The following is a 20,693-nucleotide window of genomic DNA, read 5'->3' as shown; positions in this document are numbered from 1 at the left end:
CTTCTTTTTATAAGGCAGGATTTAAGATGAACCAACAAAAGTGAGATGTGGACAACTAGGAGAGGGAGAAGAGGAAGAAAAAGAAAAGGCCAGGTGAAGATGTGGAAAATCATTAAGGAGTCTTAAGGGAATGTGTAATTTATGAGTCTGACCAATGAGCAGGGCTCATGCAGAATTAGCAGCAGATAATCTGGCTAGATTATAGCCAGCATTTCACACAAGGCAAGGAGTTTGTATTTGATCCTACACATCACAGTTCTCAATGAGATTTTTTTTTTTTTTGAAGATTTTATTTATTTGACGGAGAGAGACACAGGGAGAAAGGGAACACAAGCAGGGGGAGTGGGAGAGGGAGAAGCAGGCTTCCCGCAGAGCAGGGAGCCTGATGTGGGGCCCAATCCCAGGACCCTGGGATCATGACCCAAGCTGAAGGCAGATGCCCAACGACAGAGCCACCCAGGTGCCCCTCAATGAGATTTTTTTTTAATTCAAATTTTACAAAGTAATCTTCTAAAACTCTTTAAAAAAATTTTTTTTGGGGGGGACACCTAGGTGGCTCAGTCAGTTAAGCGTCTGCCTTCAACTTAGGTCATGATCCCGGGATCCTGGAATCCAGCCCTGAGCTAGGCTCCCTGCTCAGTGGGGAGTCTGCTTGTCCCTCTCCCTCTGCCCCTCCCCTCTGCTCATGCTCTCTCTCACTCACTAATAAATAAATAAAATTTTTAAAAAATAATTTTTTTAAGTATACTCTATGCCACATGCGGGGCTTGAACTCATGACCCTGAGATCAAGAGTTGCATGCTCTACCGACTGAGCCAGCCAGGTGCCCCCAAAGTAAACTTCCTTCTAAATTCAAAAAGTTAAAATTTATAGAGTAGTTTTTGGATGATTCAAAGTCCCTCACCAGCTGATAAAGAAAAAGCTGTAACAAGAACTTTTCCAAAAGGAAGCCTCTTTGCCTCTTTCAAAGATATTAAGAAATCGCTAAAGACAGGTTTTTCTTAAAGGAAATTCTCATGAATGGATAAGAAACTAATTAATGCTTTCTTCTCCATTATTTTCTCTATTTCCCAAACTCTTTACAATGACATACAATCTTTTAGAATTGGAAAAAAAAAATTTTTTTTAAGATTTATTTATCTGAGAGAGAGAGTGCAACATGGGGAAAGCACAAGCAGGGGAGAGGGAGAAACAGACTCCCTGCCGAGCGGGCTTGAACCCAGGACCCTGAGATCATGACCTGAGCTGAAGCCTGACACTTAACTGACTGAGCCACCCAGGCACCCCTGGAAAAAAAATTTTAAGCCCACATAAGGTACTTATCACATATTATGATATTTAAGATCTTTGTCTTAGAAGATAGGAGAAAAAAATCAGTAACAAACTGTTAACATAATCTTTTGGCCTACTATGAATTTGCCCATAATTTCAAGTCTGCTTACTTCAATGTCTTCATTCTCTCATAGGAAAGATTCATTTTAAGGTAAACACTTAGGTGCCTAGAAAAGAATTATGATAGGCAAAAGTATGTTTTTTGAATGGAGGGGAAAGGTGTCATAGCATTTTAATATCTAACAGCTATCAGATCTTAGAAAGGAAACCAAAAGCCTTTAGTGAACACATACTTGTTAAAAACACTTAGTAAGGGGCACCTGGGTGGCTCAGTCGTTAAGCGTCTGCCTTCGGCTCAGTTCATGGTCCCAGGGTCCTGGGATTGAGCCTGCATCAGGCTCCCTGCTCAGCAGGAAGCCTGCTTCTCCCTCTCCCACTCCCCCTGCTTGAGTTCCCTCTCTCACTGTCAAAAAATAAAATCTTAAAAAAAAAAACAAAACTTAGTAAACATTATATAAGCCCATCTCTCTTATCATTCATATTAATACATTCTTTGAACAGTAATGAAAGTTACTTTTCAAAAGACTAACAATGAAATCAGCTCCTATTAATACAAAAAAGTAACATTTATGAATATTTTATTATGATCCTGATAACAGGCCAGACAGACAGGTATAGCTTACCTTGGTACAAAAAGATTTTGCAGGTGTTTTAGTATACTTTGAACATATAGATTAGGCTCTTTAATAACTGGCAATGGAATAGAATCTTTCGGCAATACTAGAGCCATAATCCAGTCTGTATATACATCAACACAATATTTTACAGTCTCTCCATCCAATGGAAGGGTCAGTCCATAGCAAATTACTTCCATCGTCCATTTCACCTAAACAAAAGAAAATATACATACAGAATTATCACACATCCCTACTATATTTCAGTAGACTGATTTAAAATATTTACCTCTTTTATTACCAAAAACCTCTCAAGTGACAGTATATTCATCTCAACTATGTATCATCAGATTTATTCTCAAGAATGTACTTTCCATGGATAAAACATACTCAGACAACATTTCCTAAGCAAAATATTTAAGAAGAAAATAAATTATTTATTTCTAAATATTAAGCCCATGTTGGCTTTTACCCATTAGACATTATTATTGTTTGCTATGTGAAATAAAAAGCAATTACGGGCCATCTTGATTTTCCCTAGAGGCTGGAGGCACAGAAATAGAAAATTTTAGCTATATTTCTTCTTTTAATTTGTATACAGGTATGTGTGTCATTTAGGAAATCATATACATAAATTCAATCATATTCCATTTCCAGATTATGCAACATTAACAAGCAACAGGAAGGAATATTAACTGCTCAACTCTTATTCTGTGACTTTTTCTGCCAAAGAAAATAATTAACATGGGAAGGTAAGAACAAACACAAGTGAGAAGGGACTTAAGCTGGGTAAGATCTTAACAAGGCACTTAGCTGCACTAAATGAGTGCTAGCCTCTTGACCCATCTGCATTACATCATAGAGGCTGAGAGAACTTGCCTAAGAAACTGCCAAACCATTGCCTGCAGTCATGAAGAATGAATACGATATGAGCAGAAAGGGAAAATAGCATAATTTACAAAAGAGGATGAAACAATATTCCAGATACTGTAGACTGGAAAGTTTCAGTGAATGCCAGACAAAACCGTGGGACAAAATTACTAAGCAGATGATCAGTGAGCACTTACAAAAAGGAAGCATGATCACTAGGAACCAGCCTACTCAGAAAGAACAAGTCATGCCAGACAAGCTTCATTCCTTTACTAACAGGTTACTATGAAGGCAGTGGACAATTGCATAACCCTGGCAATTTACAAAGCAACTTTCATAAATATCATCTAACCATCAAAATAACCCTGTGTGAGAGGGTACACTATCGTCACTTTATAGATAAGAAAAATGACACTTAGGAAGATTAAGCAATTTGGCCCAAGTCACTGGTGTGGAAATGGTAAAACTGAAAACTTGGGCCCTAGTCTTCCAGCTAGACATCTGAAGCTACTCTCACCATACTATCAATAGCCTTGTCTGGCTAGGGGGACCTGGGTTTTAGCAAGAAATGTGGTCAGATGCAGGATATCCTTTGGACAGGATGGAGACCTATGGCCCAGAGGAAAGTAGAACAGCTGTTTTTATAAGTGGTTGAGACACAAGATGAGAGAACACGGTGGGTTAATGCAGGAAGATCATTTTGAAGAAGGTGCCCAGTGGCATGCCAAAGGCCCTGCTGAGATTTGTAACTTAGGAAAAGACAGAAAAACAGATTATAGGCTGACCATCTGTAGATATCACAAAGCTAAAATGGACAGCTAACTTGTTAGATAGAAATTCAGGATTCAAAAAGACTTTAGCAGTTTAAAACAAAAGTTGAATCTAATAAGGTAAATACATGTACAGAAAATTTTAAGCTCAAAAACAACTACAAAGACTAAGGGTAAAATTACGTAACAACAATGTAACATAGATAATATAATACAATATTATCCGCAACAGTGATAAACTTTAAAGGCTTTAACACCACAGTGAAGCTGGGACAAATATAGGAGGGTGGGAGGAATTTAACCACGCATAAGAAAGGATTTTAAAAGGGACTGCAAGTCCGTAATTGTCAGATGAAAAGACAAAGGAGAAAATATCTCCGGTGATATCTCCATAATAGTTCAATTGTATAATTCTAGAGGGCACTGGATTCAAGGACTATTCTCTCGTATCTTTTTAAGGGTGGGGAAGGAGAACGAACAAGAGTGCAGCACAGCACCTCTATCCACTAATGTGCCCTCTCTTCCCAGGAGATAATTACAGACCCACCAGGAGGAGAGTGCACCAGGCCAAGCGCTGGACCTCAGGGTAAGTCTCTGCTAAGGTACTCTGAAGAGAGAAAAACGCTCCTCAGACCGAGAGGCTTCATCCTCCAGCAACCCATGGCCTGTGGAGGGTAAATAAACTGCCTTTAGAGCTATAAGCTTAGGCTTGTATCCAGTCTTCCATGTAGATTAGGTCTAATCTCTCCTTCACCAGAAAGAAATCAAAAAGTAAGGGGGAGAAAAAGTGGGTCTGGAAAATAAGTTAACCTGAAGTCTGAAGGCTGTATTCCTCAAGTACAGAGACAAAGTTCTAATCCCATATCTTAGCCAGACATCACACTAGCAAATTCCTGTATCCCTTCATTATCAGGGTCCCTTCATGACCTGCCCCTGAAAACTTCACTTCAGCCCAGTCACCTGAACCTAAGATCAGAGGACCACCTCCAGGCCAAGCCACTCTAGGAGCCCTTATCTTCAGGGACAGCAAACACAACCCCCATTCCAACCACTTGGGCTCATAGCCATATGCGCTTAGCTGCTCTGCAGCACTCTTAAATCTGAGAGTCAGGTAAGGATAGGCAGACATGGAGACACAGGAGGGCCTCAAGTTCAGTGCATATGTGAAGCCTGAAAACTTGACACAAGACAGGCCTTCAGTTAGAGGCCATACTGGAGTAGCAATGAAGACCTTCCGAACACACCTCTGAATAAAAATCTGAAAACTGGGCCCAGAGCTTAGAGGCAAGGGCCTGACACTTAAGCCTCTGTCTTGGGCACACAGCTCAAGTAGAGAGTTGGGTCTGGCTAGTAAGGAGCCAGCAGCACAATGGTACAACCTATTCCTTGACCCCCACAAACTCTCAGCCCCAACCTTCAACCCAAACAAAGGTCAAAATTTTAAAAAGTTGTACTGCATTGGACAGAAACCCATTAAAAGGACAATGTCAAATAAATTCTTCAGTAACAAAATTATGTTTTCACACAGTAGAATGAAAGGAAGAAACACTTACTTCTTTGTCAGTTTTTAATAAACTCTCACTACCAGCCACTGAAGGGGTACCTAAGGCCTGCCCAAGGGGATGGACCACTGCATTTGCCACCTCTCGCCCAACGCTCTCTGGATAGCTGTGCAGCACACTCGTGTGGCCCTGATCATTCTGAATCACCAAATGCAGTGACCTCCACTCAGAGTACATCGTGCCGCTAAAGGACTATCCAAATGGCACCTGAAAAGACAAAACAGAATTACTGTTAAATTACACTGTTGCAAATTAATAAAAATAAGTAAAACACAGATTTACCCTACACGGTAAGATAAAGCAGCTACGAACACACTGCCAAATAGACTGAGAAAAAAATACATCTAAATGTTTTGAGAATGTCCTAAAACAACCTCATGGCAAGATCAGGTAGGAAGGCAGATCCTGGGAAGCAGCTGTCTGAGCACCTCCCCAAAAGAGCCGCAGAAGCCCTGGAATGGAACTGGGACAGATGCCACTGTGCAGGGGGATAAAATTATCTGATTTGGTACTCATAACAAGAGGGAGCCCTCCTCATTCTATGTTCCAGGATAGAAAAAGATAGCAGAATGAAGCGCCCTAAGTAGGAAAGGAAGACAAAGGAAAGAGTTTACTCCAAGATCCAGATTTTTCAGTCAACAATTTCCAACTACCTATTACATGCTAGAAACATACCCCTGCAATTTCCCATCAATGTCCTCAAATCAGACATAAAATTCTTTGAGACTATTTCATTCCCTGCAGCAGTGACACACAAATTTCTAACAACAGTGTAGACTGGAAGTCACGGTGTTCTTCAGAAAATATATTAAGAGCTCCACTCACTGAGCATTTACGTGCTACTCATGCAATCATCAAAACAACTCAATGAATAGGAGTGCCTGGATGGCTCAGTAGGCTGAGCGTCCCGACTTTTGGTTTCAGCTCCGGTCTTGGAATCCAGCCCCACATCAGGCTCCACGCTCAGCAGGGAGTCAGCTTGGGATTCTCTCCCTCCTTTTCCCTCTGCCCCTCCTCCCACTTGTGTGTGTGTGTATGCATGCATGGTCTCGCTCTCTCTCTCCCCGCCTAAAGATAAATAAATCTTGAAAAAAAACCCAACTCAGTGAATATTAATGAACGTTATCTCTATTCCACAGATGAAAAAGCTGAGACAGAGAGGTTTGCTACTTACCTGAGGCTTCAGAGCTATAACATGGTGGAGCTGGGTTTGAATCCATATCTGTTGGGTTCCAGGGACCATTCTCTTAACCATGGCATGTACTACCTTGTCCCTATCCTATACATTCTCCATGCATGTACTGCTTCACCCTGTGCTGTATATTCTCCATGAAATGATCTATGTCTACCATACAAATGAAAAACTTTCAGCCACAGAAAACATATCTGTATGAATACAATGTAAATGTTACAATCATAAACACCATGCTCATGAAGAGAATCAAGGATGGTTAGCTCTTTCCAATTAATTTCTGTTAACTTCCAACTTCTACTTGTTCTGAAATCTGTATGCCCAGCCAGCAGAGTTTAAGCAAAATACATGGGTACACTTAATCTTTAAAAAGTTCTATCCCTTGGGCGCCTGGGTGGCTCAGTTGGTTAAGCGACTGCCTTCGGCTCAGGTCATGATCCTGGAGTCCCGGGATCGAGTCCCACATCGGGCTCCCTGCTCAGCAGGGAGTCTGCTTCTCCCTCTGACCCTCCTCCCTCTCATGCTCTCTGTCTCTCATTCTCTCTCTCGCAAATAAATAAAATCTTTAAAAAAAAAAAATTTTTTTTTAAATTAAAAAAAATAAAAAGTCTATCCCTTAAGCTAATTTTTCTTCACACTGGGAAAGACTAGCATTGTTCAATTTTATCTTAAAAAAAACCTCATTCCAACTCAACAAGTATCAGTATTTTTCAAGAGGATATGGCATTTGAGAATTATAGGCCTGCAGAATGACAACGAAACTCCTCAGCACGAAAGTCAAAGTCATTCACAGACTGGTCCCAAGCTACATTTCTTTCACATTTCCATACAGAGGAACCCACCACCTTCTCTTCCCCTCTTGCATACCTCCCACCCCCAACCCTGCTCAAACTTCTCATCCTCTTTGGGAATCTGATGAACTCTGGGCCCTGGTACCTTTCGGTACCCTATGAGATCTGATGTCCTCCTCTGGACAAAAAGGCCCTGAAAATGGGAAGGCAAGAGAGATGGGCCAGCATCTAACAAGGTACCTACAATGTGAAGGAAGGGTGGATTCGACTATTAAGATTGCCTCAGTTTCCTTGGGTTTATAAGGAATTTCCCCAAGGATATTCTGGTGCCCTCCCCAGCCCTCCCAAAATAATGGAAGGGGAAAAAGGGAAAGTTCTGATAGGGAGCCATCCCCATCAGGTGACAATTTATATTCCCACGCCACACATTTTTTTCTCACCTCTTCTAGTCAACATATATGCATACATATACATACAGTGCATACACAGTATAATACACATATACACACCATACATAGTCTCTTACGTAAATGCACAAGAATATTATACCGCAGGGACTTTTGTTTTAGTGTAGTTTTTTTTTTACCTTTTTCATTTTATTTGGCTTCATGTCCTGTCCAAATAATTCACTTCCCTAGACAGATAATCCATGTTGACAACCTAACATTTCCTCTTGTGTTTCTCTACCCTAACTCAATCATGTTAAAATAATATACATACTTGCATAGATAGGCATTGTATACTTTTCTCTGTTTTTTTTTTTTTTTTCCATTCAACAATGCCTCATGAACATCCTTCCAACTAATAATAGATTCTTTTTAATGACTGTGTAACATTCCATGGCATGGGTGTGGTATAACTTATTCAACCAGTCTCCTAATGATGTGTATTTACTTCAGTTCCCATTTTTTTGTCACCAGGAAATGATGCAATAAACATGTTTGTTCATATAAACACTGGCCTTTTAATTTCTATGGAACAAGTTCCCAAGAATGAAACTATTGGGTCAAAGGGCATTTGTTTTTGTTGTTAATAGGTCTTGCCAGATTGCTTCCCAAAAAAAGCTGTAACAACTTCCATCTACATTAGGAATGGATGCGAGCCTTTCCCTCCTCTCACTCCCCTTCTCCTGCCAGGAATTGCTTGCTTTTTTCTTTCTTTCTTTGCCAGTTTGATAGGTATGAAGTGAAATTTCATTGTTCTAGTCACATATTTCCATTTTGCAGCTTGAGTATGGCTTAGGTGGTTTCTGCCTCTCATCTCCTCTATCAGTGTTTTTCAAACTGTGGGTCATGAAATAAATGTAATGGGTAACACTTTTGTTTTTAATTACATGGAATAAGATATACAATAAAGGCATCACACATAGTAAAGGTAAGCAATATTCTCTGAAACTTGTTTCACTTTTCATAAATGCATATTTCTGGGTCACAGTGTAAAATACATTTATGATGGGACTAGGTCCAAAAGTGTGAAAATGTAACCCTCAAGTGTTTATGTAGTCTCCCAGATTTCCTGCAAAACAACTGCTTATTTCTTCACACTTAAGTTTTATATTCATCTGGAATTCACTTCTCTGTAAGTGGTGTAGGAAAGGTGCAATTTATTTTCTTGTAGATGTACAGTCAATTGTGCCATCATCGTCTATTAAAAATACATCCTTTCCCACCAAACTGAAACACCAATTTGTCATATACTAAATCCTCATTTATAAAGGAATCTACTTATGGATCTGTTCCATTCAACTATTTATCTATTCCCATACCAATGCCATAATGATTTAAATTCAGTGGCTTTATACAATGTTTTAAGATCTGAAAAGGAAGCCCCCTCCACCTCCCCTATTCTTTTTCAAAACTTCATTGGCTGTTCTCAGAGCAAATTATTATATATGTATTCTTCTATATAAAATTTAAGATGATTTTATACAATTAAAAAAATAAACAAAACCTTGCTAGGAATCTAATTGAGATTGATTATTCCACCTTCCCAGCCTCATCTTCTACTGACACTTTCCAACACGCGTACCCTTCCCTGCAGTTATGGCCAAAAGGACTACTGACAGATCACTCAAACCCAACAAGGTTTTTCTGCTCGAGCTACTCCCACTGATTGCACTGCCACACCCCACCTTGATCCACTTTATGAAGTACTACTCCTTCGAGGAACAGCACAAATGTCCCCCCTTTGGTAAGGCTTTTCTACCCTCCTCAAATCACCCCTCCTCCATGTGCGTATTTCAGGCTGGTCATATCAAGCTTCACATTAACTTATTTGTTAGCCGTGTAAAGATATCTTCGCCATAAGGGTATCAACCTTTTCTGAATGGAAACCTCACTTCCTAAATCTTTGAGTAATTCCTAGCATGCAGTAGATAGTAAATAAATGTTTCAGAATGTTAAGGTTTACCAGTGGGAAACAGGAAGACATCAGAAAGTTCCCTTTATTCCACTGAGATGTCCAAATTTTGCATGCCACACACAAATAAAATTGGAACATGTCCATTTGTTTTATGCTATTAATTTTTTTAAGATTTTATTTATTTGTTTGAGAGAAAGAGTGAGAGAGCGAGCCCGAGAAGGGGGAGGATCAGAAGGAGAAGCAGACTCCCCAATGAGCAGGGAGCCCAACGCGGGGCTTGATTCCAGGACTCCCAGATCATGACCTGAGCCAAAGGCAGATGCTCAACCAACTGAGCCACCCAGGTGCCCCTATACTATTAGTTTTTTAAAAAGTAGTTAGATGGTTTCCAAATATCTAAAGAACATTTCATTAATATTTAGCATGCATTCCAGACAACACACTATTGGAGGATAAAAATGGTTTCAAAGAAAAATAAAAAAAGAAAAGTTAGCTTTCAAACTCCATTGCACACGTAAGAATCATGGAGGGGGGACAGGGGTGGTGGTGGTGCTGCTGCGTATCTCCAGGCCCTATCAATAGAAACTGAAATTCTGTATAGGTCTACATTGGGACCTGGGAATAAGCATTTTTAAGAAACAGCTGCTATCCCTCCCAATTCTGAAAAAAGACAGTATTATTCTTTAAAAACAACAACAATACTGTGAAAGACCAATCAAAACAGGTTTAATAGCTCTTAAATTCTTAAAAACTTAAATGTAAGAAATTTTAATTCTTTAAATGTATTTTTAAATAATTAAATGTAAGAAAATGAAACGTGTAAAGGAGAAAGGTATAGAAAAGATAGTGAAAAAGTTTAACTTAACTATTAAAATGTATGTAACAGAAAAAAACATGCTAAATTTTAACAAAATATACAGACAAAAAGTATTAAGACAAAGATGTGTTATAATTACAGGCAAATTAAATAAAACAATGAAGAGAAAATAACATTAGAAACAAACATGAATAAAAAAAACAAAGCAAAGCAACAAAGATATTGTTTTGTACCTATTAAACTAGCAAAACAAGTGATAAAACTCAATTCTGATTAGGAGATAAGGCCAACAAGACACACTCAAGAATTTAAGTCAATGGTTTTCAATACAGAAGAACTGCCGCCTAGAGGGCATTTTAGAAATATTAAGTGCACTTCTGGTTAGCACAATGATTGGGGTGTGCTATTGGTATTTATGGGCAGAGGCAGGAAATCTAGACATCCTGCAATGCAGGAGACAGTCCTGCACCAGGAACAATTATGCTACTTTTCACATGACTATCAAATGTCTGCCAGAAAATCATTCTGTCCTTAACTGTCTAAACCTAGAAATGTAACTCCATTTTATACAAAAATAAAAAATATTTTGTGCTATTTTAATATACACTGAATTTTCCAGTAATGCAATTGTGTAAACTGCGAAAAGACTGGACCTTTTATGTTTAGAACCTTACCATATCAAGAATTGTTAAAAAAAAAAAAAAATTGTTGACCATTTCACAAAAATCACATCACCGAAGGCCATGCCACTGGTGGCATCTGAGCTGCTGATAGCACACACTGCTATCGGGAACACAATCACAAGAACTACATACACACTTCCGTAGCCCTTATTTCAAAATGTCAAATATACAAGAAAAGAAAGTCTCTTCAATAAATGGTGCTAGGAAAATTGGATATTCACATGTAAAAAAAAATGAAACAACCCCTATCTTACACCATTCACAAAAATGAACTCAAAATGGATTAGACTTAACTGTAAGACATGAAACTCCTAGAAGAAAACATAGGAAAAAGGTTCCTTGACATGGGTCTTGATAATGGATTTTTTGGAAATCATACCTAAAGCACAAGCAACAAAATGAAAAATAAATGGAACCACATCAAACTGAGAAGGTTCTGCACAGCAAAAGAAACCATCAACAAAGTGAAAAGACAACCTACTGAATGGGAAAAAATACTTGCAAACCATGTATCTGATAAGGGGTTAATAACCAAAACACACAAAGAACTCATACAACTCAATAGCAAAAAACCCCCAAATAATCCAATTAAAAATGGGCAAAGAATCTGAATAGACATTTTTCCAAAGAACATATATGAATGGACAACAGGTACATGAAAAGGTGCTCAACATCATTAGTCATTAGGGAAATGCAAATTGAAACCAAAATGAGATTTTACCTCATGCCTGTTAAAATGGCCATCGTCAAAAAGATACAATAAATGCTGGCATGGATGTGGAGAAAAGGGTACCCTTGTACACTGTTGGTGGAATTGTAAACTGGTACAGCCACTACAGAAAAAGGTATGAAGTTTCCTCAAAAAATTAAAAAAGAACTAGCATATGATCCAGCAATTCCATTTCTGGGAATATATCCAAAGGAAATGAAAATGCTAATTCAAAAAGATATCTGCACCCCCACGTTCATAGCAACGTTAATACATGGAAACAACCTAAGTGTCCACTGATGGATGAATGGATAAAGAAGTTGTGGGGGGTGTGTGTGTGTATAATGGAATATTACTTAGCCATAAAGAAACAAGAAAATTCTACCATTTCAACAACATGGATGGACCGTGAAGGCATTATGCTATGTGAAACTAAACAGAGAAAGACAAATACTGTATGATCTCACTTATATGTGGCATCTTAAAAACAAACAAAAAAACCCCACCAAAATTAGAAAAAGAAATCAGATTTGTGGTTACCAGTGATGGGGGCTTTGGGGAGGAGAAATTGGAGGAAGGTGGTCAAAAGGTACAAACTTCCAGTTACAAGATAAATGAACACTAGGGATATGATGTACAACATGATGACTAAAGTTAACACTGCTATAGGACATACAGGAAAGCTGTTAGGAGAGCAGATCCTAAGAGTTCTCATCACTAGGAAAATATTTTTTTCTTTTTATGTATCTATAGGAGATGATGGATATTAACTAAACATATTATGGTAAGCTATCCGAAAGACATCGTGGAAGTTCAGAGGACAAAAGATTACTTTTGATTGAAAGAAGGGCTGAGCTGGAAAACAACAGGATAAGATCAGGGAAGAATGAATGGGGTATTGAAGGAAGGTTACGATTTTAACAGAGATAAGAAAATTAACTGAATAAGAGTGAGAGTAAAAAGAGGCGGGTAGAAAAGAAAAATATACGAGGAAGGACGCCTGCTTCAAGTAGCAACAAACAGCACCAGAAACTAAAAACCTAGAGTGGCAGAAAAAAAAGCTGTATGTAGAAGGGATAAGATTTCAAAGATAAACGGTGACCAATTTTGAAAGAGTATGAATGCTAGGATTGGAGATTTATAATTAATTCAGTAAAAACTGGGGCAGAGAATGAGAGAATATTAACTTTATCATAGAAATGATACAACAGAAACTAGAATTTCGTCTAAGTGTCCAAGACAGGCTGAAGGGACAATAGAAAAGTAAACTCCAGTGTAGCTAATATACTGAGGAGGGGGAGGGAGGGAAGGATGAGGACGAGGCAGGGAGGCCCGGGCACTGCAGTGAGAAAAGAAGACATAACTGAAGTTAGATAATTAAGGGCTCTGACTGCTAAGTTAAGGATCTTCCCCAGATAGGCTCAGTCAGCTAGCACCCTGAGCTACTAGCAGAGAAGTCTCCAGAAGTAAATATGACAGGAGGAAGGAGATGATGATGACAATGCTCCCCTGCAGATCACTTAATTTCTTCCCAACTCTATGTGTCCATTTTCTAGGTAATCTCCCTGGAGGTTTCTATCATCAGGTGACCGTGTGCTGGTAACAGCTTATGGTTTGTAGGTACTACCCGCAGAGTAACATGAAGGTTTGGTCTAATTGACAGATTACCAAAATGATCGATATGGTGGCAGTGGTAGATGCACTGAGACCACAGCTAGACATTAATTACATCAACTGACTCAATCAATATTTATAGGGAATAATAACAGTGAATAAATAAAATCCCTGTTCCCAAGAAGCTTCAAGTCTAATTACAGAGAAATTTTTTTTTAAAACTTTATAAAGTAAATCCAGACATCAGTTATTTCATGAAACAAATTTATTACACACCTGCTATGTATCAGGTATTGTCCTAGGTATAGGTATGCAGATATAAACAGGACACGATGGCTGCCCAAGGGAAGGTTTCATAGTGAGGAAGACAAATCTATGACAACACCAGAGTACTGCAGTATTCAACATGATTAACTGACATGGTGAGTTTTGAAGTCAGCATCAAACAAGAGAAAAACATTGCCTGATAACAATGTACCTTTGTAAAACTGATCATTTTGAAAGAGCTTTCACATGTTATTTCATTTTATTCCAATAACAAGCCTAAAAAGTTCAGTAAGACAGAGGTACTGGACACACTAGGTGAGGAAACAAAAAAGGCTATAACTTGCTCAGAGTCACATCAAGTGACAGTAGAGCTGGGACAAGAAACTCCACCTTTTGCTCCAAAGTCCAGTGCTCTTCCCTTTTGTTCTGACTCCATACCTCATCATTATGACCTTGGACAAGTCACTTGGCATTTCTTTGTCATAGTTCTCTCATCTGCAAAACAGGGAGAACACCTGCAGTACCTACCTAAAGTAACTCAGGGGAAGGATCAAATAAAGTGACATTAAGTCAACATACTTTAAGATGTACAAAGGCAAGGTAAACATTATCAGGCATGCCTTGTTTCTCTTAGGAAAAATAGGACACAGGGTGCCAAAACACTGAGTAAATAAATGAACCGTGCTGGATTTTAAAGCACACATTGCTCTCAAGGTCACCCATATAACTTTATGACGAATAAAGACAAAAGGATTATAGTTCACATTTCTGTTGTAGTCCCATTGACCCTACAAGGCAAATATCAATCAAGTTTCATCAGAAAGGAATGTATTCACCTATACACCAGATTCTGTTGGGGATCCTATCAAACACCTGAATCACAAGAAAGACAGACATTCCTCCCTAAAAGGGTAAATAGGTAGTTTCTGCTAGTCTGTTTAAAAAAAAAAAAAAAAAACCATGAATACTATGAATACCCTGCCCGCCCCCCACCAGCACCACCACACTTCTCATCTTTTATGCCTTTTATGCCTGCTCTGTCCAATACAGTAGCCATATCCACATATAACTACTTACATTTAAATTAGAAATTCAGTTCCTCATTTACACTAGTCACCTTTCCAGTGCTCAGTACTCACATGTGGCTAGGGGCTACCATATTGGACAGCACAGATACAGAATAGCTCCATCACTGCAGAAAATTCTACCCAGCAGAGCTGCCTTAGATACTATACTTCTATTTTTATTACAACTCTAACTAGACTATAGACTCCTTGAGGACAGAGTCTGTGTCTTATTTATCTTGGTATCCTCAATATATAAAATACATGTCACACACCAAGCATTCACTATACATCTAATTGAGTATCTCAAACATAGCAGACTACTCTGTCATTTCTGCAACCCCAAAACACACACACACATACACACACACACAAACACAAAATAACAACAAACAAGACATCCTCTCACGTGGGGCATGGAGGTGGAAGGAAATACTGCGTGCAGAGGAAGGAACCTGCTTTCTAGCCCTTGATGTGCTAGAACCCAACCACGTAGTCTTGGGTAGTCTTTCTTCACCTCTAACCACTTAGAATTAAACTCCATGTACTTTAATTTTAAAACTTTAATCATCTTGTACCAAAAGAAATCATGTATTCTACCCAAAAGGTCTTTACACATGTCAGAAAACACATCTGCTAACAATGATGAATATCTCAAATTAAACAGAATCCATTTCTAAGTCTCAGGCTATCTTGATTGGACCCACTTTTGGTCTTTAATGAACATGTGAAATATTTCACCTTTACTTTGGATATCAACTACAGAGTAAAACATCAGGCTTAAAGATTGAGTTTCTTCCATGCGCCAAGGCCAGAACTGGATACTCTGTCCAATCTGATCAGAGAGAAACAAGGGCAAGTTTCTTGAGTATCTGAATTTAACAAGAATTGTCCCATCAGTTTCTCTATTAGCCTTAGCCTAAAAATTGACAAAACAGTCCAAAACAGAACCAAGAGAATCTTTCTGTAACAATCCTTATCCTGTAAAGAATGTCTTTTATAAAATGTATATATTTTTATTTAGTCCACATACTTCACCATATTTAACTGCTATAAAAAAGATCTTTATTGTCCAAAAACCTCTTCATAATGACCTTCACATACATATTCATTCACTCATTCCCTTTTATAAACTTTACATGGTTTGACGACCAGCCAAGAACAAATACAATCTGAATTACTGGCCTGCCTTTCTTTAAAATCTGTAAATATGTTGGGCAATAGCAGTTTGGGCATTTTACAATAAATATATACTAAGTTTGTCAAATCCTCTGACATCAAGGTTTTAATCTTCTGTCGGGTCTGTTCCGACATAAGTACTACTTATGTCATCTCTCCTAATGAACAGGATGAACTACTACTAATAGCCAATTCCATCTACTAGCATTTATCAAGTACCAACAAGGCAATAACATTTAGTAAATGACAACTAAACACTATTTTGGACAACGAGGTAGGGAACATACGCAAAGGCCTAAGAACAATTAAAGGTCTCCACTGCAGAACTGATCATATCTGATTATGATAAAATCCGATTTTAAGAAAAATCAACCAGTGTTGATTACATATCCTACATAGTGCCTTGCCAGTGTGAGAACTCAATGTGTTTGTCCAACTGCTGGATGGATAAATTAATGAACCTAACTAGAGTGTTTCTAAGCAAAAAGAACAAAACTCTATAGGCTAAGAACTACCAAACACCTCTTGCAAAAATGGAAATAGAGAAGAATTTGTTTACAGCATTAAGTCTATGACATAGAAGAGACTCAAACATGCCAATCAGTAAAAGCTGTGTAAGTCTATATCAAAACACTGGGCGGAACAGAGATCAAAAAAATAGTTCAAGGGGCGCCTGGGTGGCTCAGTCGTTAAGCGTCTGCCTTCGGCTCAGGTCATGGTCCCAGGGTCCTGGAGCCCCGCATCGGGCTCCCTGCTCGGCAGGAAGCCTGCTTCTCCCTCTCTCACTCCCCCTGCTTGTGTTCCCTCTTTCGCTGTGTCTCTCTGTCAAATAAATAAATAAAATATTAAAAAAAAATAGTTCAAGTTGCTCATAATCCAGTAGAAGAGACAGAAATGTGTTGCATTTCTGTCTCTTCTACTGGACATAGATAAAGAATTGGTAAATTCCGTTACGATGGTGCTAAAGAGCATATAAGAACGACCCAAGGTGGTTGAGTGTCACAGACATAGGCATCCCGAAGGGCATGTTGGGAGTTAGGCAGGCAGAGACTGGAAGAAAAAGCTCTGTGCACATGTATAAGAGAGAGCAGAAGTGTATGCGTTTGGGTGGAGTGGGGACAAAGCATGGAGGATAGCCTAGGCAGAAGAACAGCATATGCAAAGATGACCCAGAAGTTAAAGACACTAGACCCGTGAGTACTGTATATCCAGGAAAACTGGAAACTAACAGTTTTACATGAGATGCATTCACTGTAAAGGTACAGCAACTCAGAAATCCTGCAGAGAAAGTTAGTTTCCATCTCCAAGTGGCTTTCAAAGTGGGGTAGTCACTGGGCCTAAAGATACGATCTTTGCAAGTGGAACTCGAATTTTTAACAAACTCCCAGATGATTCTCCTACACACTTAAACTGCAGACTCACTGAAACGTCTTCTGAGATACAGGACTGCCCACCCCAGCAGTTCCCAAAGTTTGCTACACACTGGAATCACATGGGGCGCCTTAAAAAATACTGACGTCTGACTCCCCCGCTTCCCCCAAACATTCTGATTTAATCGGTCTGGGTCTGCGGCCTAAGCTTCAGGAATCTTTAAAAGGGGCTCCAGGGGACTTTAACATGCAGCAAAGTTGGACAGCCACTGACCTGGAGTCAGGCTGCCTGGGTCCAAATTACCAGCTATGTGACCTTGGGCAAGTAAGTCACCAAACCATTCAGAGCCTCAGTTGCATCGTCAGTAAAATGGGGATAACCATCCTACCTTACAGGCTTGTTGTGAAGTTAGATGTGGTGAACGTAATGGCCTGGCACAATGCCTGGCGTGTAGTGAGCGCTTAACAAGGGTCTGCTGTTTATTCTCGTTATTAACTCTTCCTCACCCGACTGTCACCGTGCAATGGGCAGCATCGTCCCCACTGGACGGCAGCAACTCAAGCAACCCTTCTGCCGGACCAAATTCCTCGCCGGAGTTGTCTAGCTCCGCTCCAGACCCGCCCCCTCCCCCAGGTTGCCAGGAGAGCGCATCGCCCGGCCCGGGCAGCTCCCAAGGGCTAGACCCGGTCGGAATAGACCCGATAGAAGCCGCCGACTCCCGCCACCACCGCCCCCCCGCCAAGCCCCGAGTCAGGGCCAGGCTCCACCGGACCCCGGGGATCCCCCGAGAAAGGCAGAGACGTGCTTCCGAAGGCAGGGCCCTTGGGGCACCCGGGCCCGAGAGACAGAATTGGCCGTTCCGGGACCGCCCGGAGGGGAGGGAAGGGGAGGGTCCGGCCGCGACAGGGAGGGCCGTCCGGTTACCTGAGGCGACGGGCGGGGCCCGCATCGCTGGGGCGGGCGCCGCCGCCGCCGCCGCCGCCGCCGCCGCCGCCGCCGCCGGCCGCGCTCGGCCTTCCGCCTCACGCCACCCGCGCCATAGTGCCGGCTCTTTTGCTGCCCAGGCCGGCTGTCCTCAGGCGGTCGGTCCGTCCACCCGTCACCGACTCTCCGAGGGCGCCCGGGGGACGACGAAGGCCGGTCAGGCCGGCCGGCTGAGCTCTGCTCTGGCAACTTCCGACTGCCAGGGGCGGCAGCGTCAAATAACTCCCCGAACCGAGTGGACCACCGCGCGTGCGCGGCGTGCCCGCTCAGAGACTTCTGCGGGTCTGAAGCCGCGGCGTCAAATAATTCCCGAGACACGGCGCCGGAAGCTGCGCGTGCGCAGCAATCCCAGATCGCCGCGCGGGGCACATTCCCTCCTTCCTTTCCGGATCCAGTGGAGTGGGAGGAGTGAAGTGACGGCTGCAACTACCTCGTCTCAACACTGCCGAGGGGGTGCTCCACCTGCATCCCTGTGAATCAGTCCAGAGTTCCGTGTTTTCTGTGCGGACGGAGTTAAGGGCTTCTCTGCAAGATTCTGGCTCCTACCCAGGTTCTAGAAGTTTCTCACATCCCACCATTACATCACCCTTTCTTTGAAATGTTGCCCTTTTCCCGCTGCTCCCTTATTACCTGGGCATAGCATTAACTGTAAGAAATACTCAATTCCAGGCCAGGAGCAGACTACAAAGATGAATCAGACATCAGAGCCTCTGGTTAAGGAGCTGAGTCTGACATAGGCGAGAAGACATAAATAGTGATAATAATAGCAGGAGATAACGGTTTGAGCACCTATGATGCACCATAGATTATGTAAACATTACCACTTTCAATAATTTGGTTTCAGCCTCAACGAAGAAAATAATAAATACCCTTAGGTAGGTACAGCTCAAGTGCCTTGGGAGTGTAAACGGGGAAACTTGGGCTGAGAGAAGAAGAGGGAAGCCACGGCTTTGAGACTGTCCTTGATATTTAGAGAAGACAGGATCAGGGTGTTGAGTAGTGCTGAAGGCATGGTTGTCTGAAAAGGGCTGAAGAGAGCAGAGAAAATGCTGACTCCTCCTTACCTTCGGTTAGAAGAGACCATGAACTGATACTCTCATAAAAAGGATAAAAGAGAAGAGTGTTTCCTCAAGACCTTGCCAGCCGCGCCCCCTCCCCCCAGCTCCACCCCAGGAAAGTTGTTAGAGGAAAGAGGAACAAGGAGTAAGAATGCTCTAGGACGGGAATGGGGCTATACGCAGGACACTTTGTGGATCAAAGCAATGCATTTCAATTAAACACAGTGTGACAGACACTGTAAGAGGATCACTCAGTATCTCTTCCAACCACTTATCCCTTGCCTTTCAGAATTACAGAGACTGGAAAGCAAAGCATACCATTCCCAACCTCCCTTACAGCTAGGAGTGGTAACAAAACGAAGTTTCTGGCCAATAGGATGCAGACGAAGTCCAAAGGGAGATCTTCCCTTCCAGAATAAAAAGGAAGTCTTTGGAGACATTGGTGACCTTCACCTTTCCCTTACTTCACTCGTGGAATTCAGGCACAGCACCTGGAGGTGCTGCAGTCATCTTGAGACCATGAGGAGGACTGTGCTAAGGAAGGTGGAACAGAAAGACAAAAGAAGCCTGGTTCTCTCTCTTTTTTTTTTAAGATTTTATTTATTTATTTGACAGAGAGGTAGTGAGAGCAGGAACACAAGCAGGGGGAGTAGGAGAGGGAGAAGCAGGCTTCCCGGGGAGCAAGTAGGCTGATGCGGGGCTCTATCCCAGGACCCTGGGAGCATGACCTGAGCTGAAGGCAGACACTTGAGGACTGAGCCACCCAGGCGCCCCAGAAGCCCGGTTCTTTAGGACATATTGAAGCAGCTGCACAAACCCTGGACTGCCTTCCTGTTTTATGAGACGAGGAAAATCTTTAGACCAGAGTTTGTTGAGTTATATGTTACTTTCAACCAGACTCATTTCTAACATAATATTGAATATCTGTAATATATCAGACAGGTAAGGGCTGATAATGAAGGTGACAGAATGAAAGAGCAACAGATGGTGGGAATTGGAAAAGTGACAGACACAGGACTAGGAAGCTGTCTGAAAGCTCTTAGGGAGAGAACGAAAATGCATCTAGTTCCCCCCTAGTGACTTCAATTCATTTCTGAAAATTCTGACTCTTAAGTGAAAGCTGTTAAATTAAGGAGTATATGTTTCCATTAATTTTAATGGGAAAACAAAAAAAAAGTTCAATTCCAACCCAAGACACTGAAATATTTTAATAGAAAAATATATCAATTGAATAATGCAAATAAAAATTATATAAGCAATAAATAATTTTAAGTCAAGAGTATGGCTTTAAAAAAAAGAGTATGGCTTTTACATAAAATGCAAAATGTAAGAACTATTATACTGGTCGGAAGATAAGATTTAATATTTGGTGGGGGTTGGTGGGGAAAAGATACA

At 40.9% G+C, this 20,693-nt stretch overlaps 1 protein-coding gene across 2 annotated transcripts in view; it reads right to left on the bottom strand.

The window, feature by feature from the left end:
• Nucleotides 1-18,457, bottom strand: part of RALGAPB (Ral GTPase activating protein non-catalytic subunit beta) — an 83,238-nt gene extending 64,781 nt beyond the window's left edge. The window contains exons 1-3 of one of the 2 annotated variants that reach the window (XM_045885759.3): nucleotides 18,181-18,457; nucleotides 5,200-5,415; nucleotides 2,016-2,218 (exon numbers count right to left, since the gene is read on the bottom strand). In XM_045885759.3, the coding sequence (XP_045741715.1) occupies nucleotides 2,016-2,218; nucleotides 5,200-5,385 (389 nt within the window). In that variant the 5' untranslated portion in view covers nucleotides 5,386-5,415; nucleotides 18,181-18,457. The remainder of the gene's footprint in view (nucleotides 1-2,015; nucleotides 2,219-5,199; nucleotides 5,416-18,180) is intronic. The other variant, XM_045885758.3, reaches the window with a different exon arrangement.
• Between the last annotated feature and the right edge of the window lie 2,236 nt (nucleotides 18,458-20,693).

Source organism: Mirounga angustirostris, unplaced genomic scaffold, assembly GCF_029215605.1.
Source record: "Mirounga angustirostris isolate CCGP_5_RB_7025 unplaced genomic scaffold, mMirAng1.0.hap1 SCAF_10, whole genome shotgun sequence".
NCBI classification, from domain to species: domain Eukaryota; kingdom Metazoa; phylum Chordata; class Mammalia; order Carnivora; family Phocidae; genus Mirounga; species Mirounga angustirostris.
This window is presented reverse-complemented; position numbering and strand designations above follow the sequence as displayed.